The sequence below is a fragment of the Esox lucius genome, chromosome 17 (assembly GCF_011004845.1).
Source record: "Esox lucius isolate fEsoLuc1 chromosome 17, fEsoLuc1.pri, whole genome shotgun sequence".
Classification (NCBI taxonomy): domain Eukaryota; kingdom Metazoa; phylum Chordata; class Actinopteri; order Esociformes; family Esocidae; genus Esox; species Esox lucius.
The window spans coordinates 29,318,293-29,334,254 of NC_047585.1; the positions used below are offsets into that span (position 1 = coordinate 29,318,293).

Below are 15,962 nucleotides of genomic sequence, written 5' to 3' on the forward strand. Positions count from 1 at the left end.
GGTTCTGACCTTAAGCCAAAGAGCAACTAGTCCCGGTGTTATTTACATAGGATTACAATCTTAGAGAAAGGCCAATTGACATGCTGCCCATTAGTGCTCAAACAAATGATAACTGAACGAGTTTGTTCGTATCTTTGCCTCTGACCACATGGGCACTGGTGATAAGGAGAGGAGCGAATCAGGGGACAGACAGACAGATGTATAAACAAACAACAGACTGACTGACCTTTTTGAAGAGGCGAATGACGTCCTCACTGATCTGGGCGAGGCGGACGATGACGTTGTTGGTGTAGATGTCGTTTAGGGTGGCGTGGTCCCTGCTCTCCCTCCTGGTCTGGTTCAGTACCAAGTACCAACAGTTGACACTGGAAAGCAGGTGCTGGTCCTTCCTGAAGATAAAAGCACAGAGAGGTGGTGACATTAGATTGCCATTAACCTGTTACTGTTACCTTATTGCACATTTAGTAGCTACAGTAGAGATATACAGTCATGGCCATAGTATTGGCACCCTTGCACCTTCTTCAAAAAAATCTAAACCATCTGTAAAAATAAGGTCTCCACAATAGATTTTGCACTGTATTACAAAAACTTTGTTTTGGATTCAGAACCTAATATATTTACAGCATAAAATTTAAAGAAATGGCATTAGCAAAAATAATGACAACCTACAACATGTTATTGCAAATAAGTGCTTCCTATAGTCATAGATAATATTTACTGGCTGTTTGGCCCAGAATTCTTGTGCAAAATTATCCAGTTCTTCCAGATATGAAATGTGCATCCCAACTGTTTTTTCTGATCTCTCCACAGGATTTCAATAGGATTTAGATCTGGACATTGCTGGCCCCTTCAGAACAGTCTGGTGTTTTGACTTGTACCATTACTGGGGGCCTTTTTAATAGTTTTTTGGGTGACAGTCCTGCTAGTATAGACCCATGACCTTTGATAGAGACCCACTGAACCTCCTCCATGTCTACAGTGGGGAAGGTTTTTTTTCTTTGAAGGGATTGCATTCTCTTCTGTAAACAAAGAGATGGTATTCTTTATCAAACTATAATTTGGCCTCATCTGTCTACAGGAAATTGTAGAAGACGTAAGAGAATGCCTTAAACTACTTGATGACATAATGTATGGTTGTTTCTGGAAATGTGTGTCTCCTCAGACAATTGTCTGGTTTTCTCTCTTTTCTCCACTGCCTTTGTGGTATATTATAACACAAAACAGGAGAATTTATTAAATATTGCAGGTTTTTAGCAACTGATCACAGCTGAACTTTATTTGTGATTAATCAGAATCACTTTAAATGATGGCAGGTGTGTAATGACTTCTATTTAACATGAGTTTGAATGTTATTAGTTAATTCCAAACGCAGCCACATCCCCAGTTATAAGAGGGTGTGCACACTCAAGCAACCAGGTTATTGTAAGGTTTTTATTTTTCATTTTCCCCCCTCGAAGATTTGTTTGTTTCTCAGTTGAATAGTTCACATTATAGGTCACATTAAAAGTGGAAAAAGTTCAGATATGATTTATCTTTGTATCATTCTTTTAAATCACAAAAACCAGGCATTTTAACAGGGTTGTGTAGACTTTTTATATCCACTGTATGTACCATTTCTAAACATGGAGAAGCTGCGTTTAGCAGTAATGCTGTACACAACTGGAATAAACTACCAGAAGATCTTAGACGTGCCCCAAACGTATCCATTTTTAAATCCAGGTTAAAAACATCTATATTTCCTTCTTTATTAAGTTCCATTACCTTGTTACGCAGGTCTTTTGACAGTTCTTTTCTGCTCCCCATGGCTCAGTATCTAGCCCCCTCAGTCCATCCATGTGAGAGCTAACAAACTCATTGACTATTTATATACAGACACTAATTGCAATTTAAAAGCCACAGGTGTGGGAAATTCACCTTTAATTGCCATTTTCACCTGTGTGTGTCAACTTGTGTGTCTGTAACAAGTCCAAAAATTGAAGGGTATGTAAACTTTGGTCAGGGCTATTTGGGTGATTTCTGTTATCATAATGATTTAAAAAGGAGCCAAACACCTATGAGGCAATAAATTGCTGAAATATGATCACTATCCTTAAATGAAATGATCAGTAATATTGCATTGCATGATCAGTAATATTTTCAAAATCAATGCCAGTATTTCACAACTTCTGCCAGGGTATGCAAACTTATGAGCACAACTGTAGATTTGATGATGTACAAGGTAAAATAACAGACATTATTGACCAGTTTGCAACAGTCAAAGGATAGCTGTATGAATAGCAGTACATAGGCCTAAAGCATGTTTGCTTGATAAACATTTAACATTTGATAAATAAATAAAGCAAAGGGTGATTTACAGTAGCCTACACTGTCATGGTGCCTCCAGCCTTCACGCCAGCCTTTGGCTGCTAGCTCCACATTCACGGAACACAGCAACCTCTCCACTATTACGCACACCTTTTCCTCCTCACCTCAGGCTTCCCATCATTACGCACACCAGATCCTCATTTCTACAGCCTATAACTGCCCTTCACTGCCTTCTCTTCAGGTAAAAACATTGCATTATTGTATTATTCAATTAATTTGTAATTGTAATTGTAATTGTAATTTCGATTAGCTGAGTAAAAGGATGATCAAAGTATGATTTATAGTAGCCAACATGAACAACAAAATGTACTATTTCATAAAATATAGAAAAGTCATCTGTCAATTGCTTTGGGTGATGCGGGTTACAAAAATCTATGCATTTATTCATCTCGCTCGAACTTCAAACTTCTGCCCCACAGTCAGCACACAGTTTCAGGGTTTTTTATGAGCAAGACAGGCAAACAAAACGGTTGCACTGCACACAGTTCTCATTGGTCTTGTTCCGTTTGCACTTGCCGACTTGACACTGTGTCTGACTTCTTGCCAGGTGTGAGCTGTTGAGGCGTTCAAAGAATGATTTACAGTAGCCTACATGATAATACAAAAAAGTTATTTGTCTATTGTATTGATGAAAAACAATAACCTGTAACATGTTTGCTGAATAGATAATAGGTGATCATTGGTATTTCATTTTGTGAATAATTGTCTGTATTATCTGATAAAATGCTGCAGGACCCAATCCTGGTACTGGGGACCCAGAGGGATGAATGTTTTGGTTTTTGCCCTAGCACTCACACACCTGATTCAAACTAAAGAGTTGATGATTGGTTGATTATGTAAATCAAGTGTGTAAGTGGTAGAGCAACATTTGAATCAGGTGTGTGGATGCTAGGGCCAAAATAAAAACATGCAACTTTGTGATTTTGTTTTTCTCTCCTAATAAAAACAGTAACGTTGTAATCATTTTGTTGAATTGGTGATTGCTAAAGAATGTCTGGTATTTCGTTTTTTGTGAATAATTATTTAGATTTACATTTTAGTTTTACATTTGATGAATAAGACTACACAACAATGCTGAAACGTTAACGTGTGATACACGTTGAGTTGTCAAGTAGCCTATATTGTTTGTATTATGTTTCAATATGAGCCTAATTAAATTGTTGAATGGTCATGGAAATCTTGTATTTCATTTGTAAGTAAATTCAACTAAGACTTTATCATTCATTGGGGAGTATCTTGCATTCATCCATTGATGTCATGGATTAAGTGAGGGGTGATTAGCGCCTGGGTACCATTGGGTACCAACGTTAAGCGCTGTGGGCTATTGGCCGATGACGTCGGAAAACAGGTAAAAAAGAAAACAGGTAAATAGTCTCTAAATAGTTTTTCATTTGTGAGTTTAGAATTCTGACAACGGAACAATGTAATACACGCCTATTTAGGAAAAGCCATGGAAGGAGGAGGGTGTAGCTTTCAAAATGGCAGTTTTATTTGAATTACAAATTCAAACGCCAATTCCTGTAGGCATTTGGCAGTCCTAGCGTTAAGCTGAGCATAGCCCACCCCAGTGAATGTAATTATTGCCCAGGGTTGCACTGGCTAGAGACCACAGGCACACAGAGAAATATACAACATGTTTGTGTCATTGACATCTTTTGTTGCAGTAAAGAAATGAGGCGTTCTGAGGTAGAGTACTTTATCGGGTCAGTTGCCCAGGGTTCCCTGCAGGTTAGCCACAAAAAACATTTCAACCCGTGGATTGGGTCATGGTTCAGAACTATCATTCAGAAACGTTTAATAGAAGACCAACGTTTATTTCTATGAGAGGTGAGGGGGATAAATAGCTACCACACATTGAGAAAGTGGAGCAGGAACTGTTCAACTCTAGGGAGAATAACATACTGTATGTTTTGTTGCCAAGTAGACTAACTTACTTTTCTAGCCTACTTTTCAGCTCACGTGAAAATTGATAGCTAATGCAACTATAACAGGAGAAATGCCACGAGTGAATAATCCAATGTGCAAACAGGTGCTGTTTTGAGATGATTTGGGTGTTTTCTTGGATGAGAACAATACGGTAGATAGATGCACAGAACAGCTTACAAAAAGTGGAAGAATTTTTTTACTAGTAGACAGATATACACTTTTTAATGGATGGTACTGTATATTGCAGTGTTGTGTATGTCTTATAACTAAGCCTTTCTCTATCTATTGTTGTGATGGTAAACAGTTCAAAGAAGCAGGAACTCAAATCCAATGAATGCCAAAGAGAAGTTTAGAATATGATGGCTAGCTACGTCTGGAAGCATGAACAAATTGATTAAATTGTTTTGCAGGGTATTTGTTTTTCTCTAAATCTATGCGAGTGAGTCAGGTTGAGGAGATAAATCAGACTTTTTTTTCTCAGATGTTGAGTGATTCTGGGAACAGATGTAGCCACTGCTGTCTGGGTGCCAAAGAATGGACCTGTACAGGACTCTTTTTTGATGCTGATTCTACTTTGCATTAAACAACACAGCTGCTGCAAGACTGCATTGTTGGATTACTGTATAGAATTCATTACACTGACATCAGAGTCAGACATCACAAATCTCTCTTACCTTATATATATTTTTTACTATTTATCTTACCAAGTTAGCATTCAAAGAGCACATTCTGATTTACTGCCACAGCTCACAGCTATCTGTTGAGCTCAGGGACAGAACTCCCCCCTCCAGTCATGGCGGTGGTCCAGACCAAGCACAATTTGTTCCCCTTTTCACAAGGCTGCAGTTTGACAGGACATCAATGGCTTAATTTCTTAACGATGGTTACCATAAAGACCCGGAGAGACTTGGGCTCTAAGGCTCACTCACACAGCTCCACCACTGTCTAAACCCTATCTCACCATTAATCAATCAACAAACTCCAGGGTGGAAGACAGAGGAGAGATTGGTCTGAGGCAGAGCGAGAGAGATGGCATTGTTGGTTTCACTGAGCCGTGGTTAAACCTCCAAATGCAACTGCTGCAGAGAAAAGAGATGAACGCCAACATCAAAGGCTCCCCTCTACAAAGAGCATCCGCAATGGTAATCACCTCTAATCAAGCGGATATCTATCTGCTTCATAGTGCGTCTATCATGTTCCCCAACTCACCCCCATAGTAAAACACTACCATGTTCACAGCTAACATACTGTACAACCATGCGGATCAACAGTCATCCACAGGCGCCCCACTGTGACTCAAGTAAGGTGCTATTGCAGGTAAACTATAGACAGATAGACAGGTCTCATATGTCAAAGCAGGCTTGCTTGGTAAACATTGGATGGGGCATTGTCCATCTGATCATGGTTTAGAAAATAATTTTTACAAGATGACTGTCAGAAATTAGGCCAAAACCTTTGTTTAGGAATCCAAATGGATTTAAAAAGTTATTGAATGAGATGTGAAAATCCTTTCAATCAAATCATGCTACAGTATAGGCAAGTCTAATGATCAAGAGGTCACTTAATAATACTACTAATAATAATAATATAGTAATAATGTAACGATTCATTTAAGCTTTCTGTGGTTTTGGCAGTGATTAATGAAAAATAACCAAAATACTTGCACTCATAACATTGAAAAGGAAAAAAATCCAAGAAGGCTGAGATATAGCAAATAATATTTTAATCCATGCTGAAAATTAAACAAAAAAGTGCAAAGTGCACAAAAAAAGAAATGATAAAAAACTAAAGTTTCGGCTTTATGCCTTTGGCAGTGATTAACCCACACAGAAAGCAAGACAGAGGAAACGCTAGAGCCCTGAATAACACTAATCACAACAGAAGCTCAATGGGATGAAGCATTTTCTCTTTCCCTTCCTGTCTCGGCACAGCCCTCATTCTGTAACAGTTCTGGTTGAGTGACCTATCTGGCAGTGAGAGGCGTACTTTCTCTCTGAGTAATTGGTGTGTGGATGAGTGGCCTTAGAGTAGCCGGAGACGCTTTATCACCTCCTTAAGCAAGACCAGACTCACACAAACATTTTAAATACATCCTTTTAGCCCAAAAATCATTCAATCTTTAAATATTTTGATGATCTCTGTGTGCAAGAATATCTAGGGGTACAGATAACACACACTTCCTGGGTTCCCTCACTCCCTAGCCATCAAAACAACAAGGCTCTCCTAAAAGGGCTCCCAGCCTGTAGTACTGCTCTACCACTCTGTTTGGCTCAGCAGAAATGCTGTGAATCTCCAAACCACTGGTAATGTCTGATAAAATATTAATTAGCCTGAAAACTGTTTCCCCTGATTATTCAAATAAACTCAGCTGTTTAATGCAATAGCAGCCGGGACTAGCTTTGTGTTGGAGGGAGGGAGATCCAACATAATAAAGAAACTATGTTTAACAACACTAAGGATCAGACAGAGAACACCACATACATTTGTTGAACCATTCATTAGAAAATGGCTCTGTAAGATCTATCACAATACCAGTGTGTACCAAGTGTTGCTAATGAAAAAAAAAGACATTACACAGTGAGATATTTAATATTCTATATAATTTAAAACGGACTAAAAGGAAGCAGAACCCAAACAGTAAGAGCCATAGTTCAAGAAAATGTGTACACAAACGTTGGAGGTGGGTGTGTGTGGGGGGGGGGGTAGCACAAAGACAGGTTTAACATAAAAGCAGCATAGCAGCATCACAGTCCACAAATTCAGCTTTATTATTTTTCCCTACAGCAACTACATTTATCATTACAATATTGGCCATTTAGTTGACTGTATAGTTCAAAGCAACGAACACAGTAGTATTTCTATTCATATAGCACCTGTAGTGCCTTACAAGAAAGGACCAATGAGCCAAACAGAAGCCAGGGATGATTGTTCTATCCAAAACTACGGCCTACACAGGACATTCTGCCTGTTGCTTCACTGGGATATTAGGATTTGATCTTTCAACCAGCGTGAAGTGTACTGGCCCCTACTGACCCTTGTTAGATATCAGCCGTTCATATAGTGGTGAAATAATGGTCGCGTACTATTTTGTCAGGGGGGGGAGAAATTCAATTATTTATTCATTGTAGCATTTGATAGTCTATTGTTCAGGATGTTACAGACTCAATCTTATAAATACGGTCTTACAAACTCAATCTCAAAGACATTTCTGGTCGTCCTCTACTTTATAGCCCCCGTGATCCAGAATACACAACACAGTACTGTAAGCCCATTGGCCAATTACTGTCACGCTTTGACTGAATGTGACTGAATGTGTACGGATAAACGGATGTTCTGTTGTCATCTTAACATAACAAGCATACATTAACACTTTTCGAATACTACATAATTACACAGATTCTACACCCTTTAACAGCACTTCCAGCAGCATCTGGTCTGACATCTAGGAGCTGACCAGGAACTAAACTGTTTAGCTTCAGAGGAAGGCAAGCAGTGGAATGCAGGGTGCTAGGTTTGAAAAACATACATAACAGTGACTGCCCATTCATTGTGAAGTTCAATGTAACTTTAAAAGTGCCAACGCTGCACAAACCCACCCACAAGTCCATAACTATAAGCAGGGCCTGTAAAAAGACAAACATCTAAGAATCTGTCCGGGCACTGTTTCTCTGGGCCGTGGGTTAAACCCCTTTCCTGAGGAAAGACACAAAAGAACACAAGCTCTTCTACCCAGCTGCTGTCCTCATTTCACAGAAATTGGGAGCAGAAGGCAAGCAATTAGTCCTATGTAGTTGTGTGGCTGGGAGAGGGGGAGAGAGAGGGGGAGAGAGAAGGGAGGGAGACTGGAGCAGATTATTTTCACCCGGTGGGTAGATCTCGCCTCTGGCCTCAGTTTTATGGTCCTGGAGCACCGGGTCACATCTCTAGCACCACTCATGCTCGGCCTCCTGGTCAGACACACAATGTGACCCCACCTAGGACTTGACACTGTGGAAGTCCTCCCTGGGTCTCCAGCTCTGCTCCAGACAGCTCAGCATCCTGGCTCTTCCTGTCTGCCGGGGTAATACACTGTTTCAAAGGGGTCTGTTTTCCCAGGGTTTCTTCCGTCCGTCCTCCCGGTCATTATGGAGTCGGGTATCATTAGCGTTGACGGGGGCGGAAGATGAGCTGCCTGGCTCCGCGGTGGACGGGTGGGGGGTTGGGGGTCAGTCTTAACACAGCATCTGGGGCTCTTCTAACAGGACACAGCCCCATGTCTTTCGCCATCCAGCTCCCTCAAGTAAACTGACTGAAGGTGTGTGTGTGAATGCGTGAGTGAGTGACAGCATGCATGCAAGTGTCTGTAGAATATGAAGACGCCTGGCTAATCAATTCATTCATGGATGGACAGCTGACACCCTGTCTCTATAATTTAGTCTACAACCTTAACAAGTATAAGTGATGTTTAGAAGAATGCTCACTGTTTAGTCAATGATGCAATGAAACTCTTCTCAATCACTTCACAGGACCTTTTTGAGTAATTCCACAACAAAGTGTGGAGCTTTAATCACACCAGATCTGCTTCCCAATTAGCCCCTACTCCCTGTATAATGAATGAGTGTTCACCAGGACCCAGGTAAAAAATAATCACTATCAAGGGATATGGTTCCACTTGGAACACAGACCAGAGCTGTGTTCTTTAATCCACAGCCTGCCTCCTGCTTATCTCTGGAACAGCGAGTAAAGGAAAGACTCAGTCAAACACCATATCGAAATAAAGGGAGAAAAGTGAGCAGCTCAAATGCATTTTTCATTGCATTCAAGCAGGGATTAGATCTGTGACGACTATCCTGAAACCAATTTCTTGGTAAATGAAAGCAGTGTCAACATTTCATAGTATGGAGCTGCAGCCAAACCAGAGCTGTGTGGTGTTGGTGATCACTGGGGTAGAGGCCTGAAACACACACATCTTTCTATTCTTATGGGGACATGGGACATAGAGAGAGAGAAGTATGACTATCTCTTGCAGTTTATCATTAATCTTTTTCTGTAGTCAGAAATAATGGGAATGGTTGATGAGGACAGAGCTTATATCCCAAATCTGAAGTTTACATGTACATTTTAGTAATTAAGCAACCAATCACATGATTTTCAAGTTCGAGTTAGAAAAAGGTTAACATGCCTTTTGATAGGGGTACTGCAGCAGAGGTTCTCAGCGTGTTGGACTTCAAGTTAAGTACTATTTTAATGTAACTTTTAGGGAAATGCCATCAGGGAATACTGTTGCCATGAAAGGGTGCACATGGTCTGCAACAATGCTCAGGTACGTGTTAACTGTCAAAGTAACATCCACATGAACGGCAGCGACGCACACACACCCGGCCATCCACGTGATGTAAAATAAAACGTGATTCATCAGACCAGGCCACCTTCTTCCATTGCTCTTAGGTCCAGTTCTGATGCTCACGTGCTCATTGTAGGCGCTTTCGGCAGTTGACAGTGGTCAGCATGGGCACCCTGACCGGTCTACAGCTAAGAAGCCCCATACGCAACAAACTGCAATGCACTTTGTGTTCTGACACCTTTCTATCAGTACCAGCATTAACTTTTTCAGCAATTTTAGCTACAGTAGCTCGTCTGTAGGATCGCACCACCTGGGCCAGCCTTCTCTACCCACGTGCATCAACGAGCATTGGCCGCCCATGACCAAGTAATTTCCCTTCCTTGGACCACTTTTGATAGGAACTGACCACTGCAGACCGGGATCAAAATTGCTCAGATCCTTACTTTTGCCCACCGCCAAGTTGCGCCAGAAGCTCACTGATGCCCTGATCCAGGTCTGGGAGGAGATCCTCCAGGACACCATCTGCTGTCTCATCAGGAGCATGCCCAGAAGTTGTCAGGAGTGCATACAGGCACGTGAGGGCCTTACACACTACTGAGTCACATGATGATTTGTCGTGATGAAATTCATGCAAGTTGGAACAGCCTGTGATTTCAACAGTTTACTTAGATTTTCTGTGTGAGTTTGAATCCAGCCCTCAATCGGTTGGTGGCTTTTGGTTTCCATTGACCGTTGTTATGCATTTTGTTCTCAACAAATTACACAATGGACAGTAAAGATTTTGATCTTAAATAAATTTCACTCATGGAGACCCGATGTGTGATTTAAGGGTTCCCTTCATTTTTTTGTGCAGTGTACATTCAGATGTTCAGATGTTCAGATGAGTAGCTTTGCACGCGGTAGGACTGGATGGCTCCCAGAACAGAAGATGTATGGTTCTTACTAACGTCCTTAGTTTAGACATACATTGGTTAAATCTAATGTGAATGTGTTATACTGCAGCCTAGAATATTCACTGGAAGCCATTGGGGGGATGAAGATTGGCAGGCCTTGAACTGCCTCTGCGCCGCAGGCTACTGTACCAAACAAGCAACCCCATGCATAACACATAGCAGTCTGCTGGTAGTCAGTGGGATGGTGATGCTCTCGCATATTCAGAAGCTGTTGAATAATAATGAAGGAATCACTGGCACATGGCCCTGAACACTGCTCATCAGTTATCAGCCCTTCAGATGATGGAGACTAACAGCTTAATATGGCTTCCTGCTGATTGACTTATCTGAAATCCATTAATGAAATAACATCCATATCAGCATGATTTTTGCAAATGACAGAAAAGGTTTATGAACTATAAAACTATAATTTTTTTTATATCAGATTCAATATCAATGGAAATCTATATATATATATTATATATATATATATATATACATACATATATATACATATATATACACATATATATATATACACATATATACATACATATATATACATACATACATACACATACATACATACATACATACATACACATACATACATACATACATACATACATACACATACATACATACATACATACATACATACATACATACATACATACATACATACACACACACATATATATATATATATATATATATATATATGTAGATATAGATATCTACACACACACAGCAGAATGTATATATAAAGAATTGCAGAATGGTTTGTCTTAGTTTATTCTCCACAAGATGATTGCTATATGTATTGTTTTGCAGCTGGGCCGGGAGCAGGACAGACATGCCAAATCAAACTTGGGTTAAGACAAATAAGGAGGTCAGAATGATAGTAGTCAAACAGATGGACCATGGAGACGTCTGGCTCAACGTGATAGCAGGGCAATAATTAATGACTCCTTATACTCACATACACAGGCATGCTCAGATATACACCTACACAGACATCACCAAACACATTGCTCTCACACTCACACACACACACACACACACACAGACAGCCACATGAAGTACACAACCACAAACACAAACATTAATGCCGACAGGTTCTGATTCCTTTTATAAGAGCTGCATTCTATTGGCTTGCTTACGATTGATAATGTTAAATTCCTGCGTTGCTTTAGACTATATACAGCCAATGGAATTTAGTGAGGTGTGATTGAAATTCCTGTTTAAAGATAAACTCCCAAAAATCGTCATTCATATCCTTTTGTATGTCTCAGACACTAAAGACCATTCAGTGAGCAATACGAAATGCCTAAGGCCTCACAGTTAGGTTATACATCGATCAGCCATAACATTATGACCACTGACAGGTGAAGTGAATAACACTGAAATCTCGTTATCATGGCACCGGTCAGTGGATGGGATATATTAGGCAGTAAGTCAACATTCTGTCCTCAAAGTTGATCTGTTAGAAGCAGGAAAAATGGGCAAGTGTAAGGATCTGAGCGACTTTGACATGGGCCAAACTGTAAAGGCTAGATGACTGGGTCAGAGCATCTCCAAAACTACAGCCCTTGTGGGGTGTACCCGGTCTGCAGTGGTCAGTACCTATGAAAAGTGGTCCAAGGAAGGAAAAGCGTTTAACTGGCGACAGGGTCATGGGCAGCCAAGGCTCGTGGGTAGCGAAAGCTGGCCCATGTGGTGCGATCCTACAGACGAGCTACTGTAGCTCAAATTGTTGAGAATGTTCATGCTGGTACTTATAGAAAGGTGTCAGAACGCACAATGCATCGCAGTTTGTTACGTCTGGGGCTGCATAGCTGCAGACCAGTCAGGGTGCCCATGCTGACCCCTGTACACTGCCGAAGGTGCCTACAATGGGCACATGAGCATCAGAACTGAACCACGGAGCAATGGAAGAAGGTTGCCTGGACTGATGAATCACGTTTTCTTTTACATCACGTGGATGGCCGGGTGTGTGTGCGCATCGCGTATCTGGAGAACACATGGCAACAGGACGCACTATGGGAAGGAGGCAAGCCAGTGGAGGCAGTGTGATGCTTTAGGCAATGTTCTGCTGGGAAACCATGGGTCCTGTCATTCATGTGGATGTTTGAAACATACCTCCTACCTAAGTACTTTTGCAGACCAGGTGCACCCTTTCATGACAGTATTCCCTGATGGCATTGGCCTCTTTCAGCAGAATAATGCGCCCTGCCACAAAGCAAAAATGGTTAAGGAAAGCAAATAACGAGTTCAAGGTGTTGACTTGGCCTCCAAATTCCCCAGATCTCAATCCAATCGAGCATCTGTGGGATGTGCTGAACAAACTGGTCCGATCCATGGAGGCCCCACCTCACAACTTGCAGAAATTAAATAATGTGCTGCTAACTTCTTGGTGCCAGATACCACAGCACACCTTCAGAGGTTTAGTGGAGACCATGCCTCAAAAGGGGGACCTACTCAATTTTAGGCAGGTGGTCATAATGTTATGGCTGATCGCTGTATATCCAACACAGGCTTGCCCACAGTAGTCCAACCGAGCCTAGACCCCATTATAGGCTAGCCATCGCCAATCCCACACCAGCCCAAATGTCAGGCAGAGAGTCTGGCATGTTGAAAAAGCTGATCTGTAGGGATTTCTTGCATACTGATGCATTTCTCTCCATGTGAGCCACTCAGAGGGGGATGTTTGGATGGTACACAGATATTTTAATTTGTCTAAAAGAGACAACAAAGGTGCTGCTAGACAAGCCAAGAACAGACAAAGCAGACAATACAGAAAAGCAGTGAAACTCCAGCATTGAGCATAGCTTCAGTGATAGCATAGCATCAGTGATAGCATAGCATCTGTGACCACTGGCATGAAACTGGGTTTGTACAGGATAAAACCAATAAGATCAGGGCATTTAAATAGCATCTCAATATGGACATCTGCTTTGGCAAGGCTGACCAGTCTTCTACTGTGCTGTTTTCATTTCCCATAGTGCTTTCCAGCACAGAGCAGAGGCAGGGGAGATTCACAGTACTGGTTGTGCTTTTCAAGACTGATTCCATATAAAACCAGAGAAAAAAATTACTAAAAAAATATGAACTTTTCGTGTCATTTGTGAAGGTAAAAAAGGATCTGTGACTGATTGCATGACAAACAATTTCTCTGTATTAAATAGGACAAACATAATCATATATTTTTTACCTGTTTTGTAAGGAAATCTAAATACTATTCATATTGCAAAGTAAGCAGTATATGACATACATTTACCAGTTACAACTAAACAAAATAGAGTTGGGGCTTAATGTGAGACCATGGTGAAAGACAGGTCACATGAGTGCATTCAAATTTGAGGGAAAAAGAGTAACTATTAAGTATGGTTATATAGTAAAGAGAGGTTCTTTAACAAGGCCACTGCCAATGTTTATTGGCTGAATGTTTTTATGGTTGCGTTTTGTTGAGGTAGCGGTGTCCAGAGAAAGCCAAAATGGCCCTATTAATGATCTGTGGCCGTTTATCAAGTACGCTAAGAATGTACTTGTGTCCTTCAGAAGAACGTTCTTGCCAAGCGTCCTTGAGAGTATGGTCTTGCAAGAACGCGAGGACAGAGAACGCACCTACCTAGATTGAGATGCATGTGTACTTGGCTATTGTGCAATACCTTATGCTTTTCCTGCTCTTCTGACATCTTGAAATGAATTCTGGGATATCAGATGCGTTCTCACTGAACAAGTCACCAACCCATGCATCCTCGATAAAAGGGGCGGATCAAGTACAAATCCGGGCATTTTAGGCATTCTTGGTAACTTGCGTTCCGTGGATTGGAACCGTACTTGGGCCATGAAAGATGAGGTCAAACGGGTTCACAAGAACACAAGTACGGACAAAAATGCGGATTGATAAAGGCCTGTGTGTGTAACTTTGTTATTAACACATTGTGTGTGTGCTTGTGTGTCTGCATGTATGGCCAAACACAGCCAAAGACTACGCAGCTACAGACTTCTAGAAGGCTATTCATTATGAGTGAGTACAGTGGTTGCGACTTGGAGTAAGCAGTGAGGTGACGGAGGGTGTTCCGGTCTAATGAGAAGCGAGTGACTGGTGCCTGCTCTTCAGGAACTTTTGGGATTGCTCTACTAGAAGTGATATGCTGTAAGTGTAAGAGTGCTGGTTAAGCGTCTGCAGCAGAACAGGCCTGTCTAGTGTCGGTGTGGCCTTGGGGACCCTGGTGCAGGCTGCCTCCTCTACAACAGCTGCTCTCAATTACTGAGTCAAATCCCATTAGAATTCCACAGGGTCTGAACTCACTGGACGACACAAAGCCCTTTGAAATACTATTTCTTCCCTCTACTGCCTCCACTGACATGCAATGCCTCATCACTACTCAGCGCTGGGAACGCTACTCTGAATATATAGTTCACCAAGCTAATAATTCATTCACACTGGAAGAAGTTAAGCTACACTAAAACTCTAGCCTCTGAAATGAGGGAGGGTTTTGTGGGGAAATTAGGCAGTGGAAAATGCAGGAAATGGTTGCCTGTTTTAAACAATTTATTTTCTTTCAGTTTGATTAGTTATACCACCACATGGCAAAAAGTAACCACTGAAGTCAACTACCAACAAGTTACAAGGTAGTTGAACTAACTGTACGCTGCAGCATAAACACTCACTGGCAGCATCTATGGAAGAGAATAACCAGTGTTCTTTTGATGTGATACAAAACAGGGCAGTCTCAAGGCTCCAGCCATGCCTGAACCCTAAAGGATGATAAGCCTGAACCCTAATGGATGATATGCCTGAACCCTAGAGGATGATATGCCTGAACCATAGAGGATGATATGCCTGAACCCTAGAGGATGATATGCCTGAACCCTAGAGGATGATATGCCTGAACCCTAAAGGATGATATGCCTGAACCCTAAAGGATGATAATAGTACTTCAGCCCACAGCCACAGGAACATGAGTTTTAACAAGAAGTTTTTGCACTGAAGTGCTCATATATCAAAGATGCCTATTAAAATAGGATTTCATCCAGAATGAGAAGATTACTTATGTTGCCTTTGGATGGTTTGAGATTTACACAGTAAAAAGGCAAAATCATTATCTCTTCCAAATGAAAAGGACATTTACATAAGAGTGAAAGTGAAATGCAGCAGAGCTATATTTGGACAGATTACGGTTAGGAAGAGACATGGTGGGGACATATCAGATCTGTGCAGAAGAAAAGCAAGAATGGAGGTGCCCGTATCTGTGCTCAAAAATGTCACGCACTATGACAATCAGAAAGAAACTGCACACACAGAGTACACGCGTGTACAGAGCAAACAGACACATTAATACACGGTCAGCACACGCAAAAAAAAGGATGAATACAGTGTAATGTCTGGCTAAGTTTGAAGCTAGGTG

At 41.2% G+C, this 15,962-nt stretch overlaps 1 protein-coding gene across 3 annotated transcripts in view; it reads right to left on the minus strand.

Annotated features, from left to right (window-relative positions):
* Positions 1–15,962, minus strand: part of srgap3 (SLIT-ROBO Rho GTPase activating protein 3) — a 102,712-nt gene that overhangs the window by 51,401 nt on the left and 35,349 nt on the right. For all 3 annotated transcript variants that reach the window (XM_020055785.2, XM_020055784.2, XM_020055786.2), the window contains exon 3: positions 227–389. In XM_020055785.2, the coding sequence (XP_019911344.1) occupies positions 227–389 (163 nt within the window). The remainder of the gene's footprint in view (positions 1–226; positions 390–15,962) is intronic.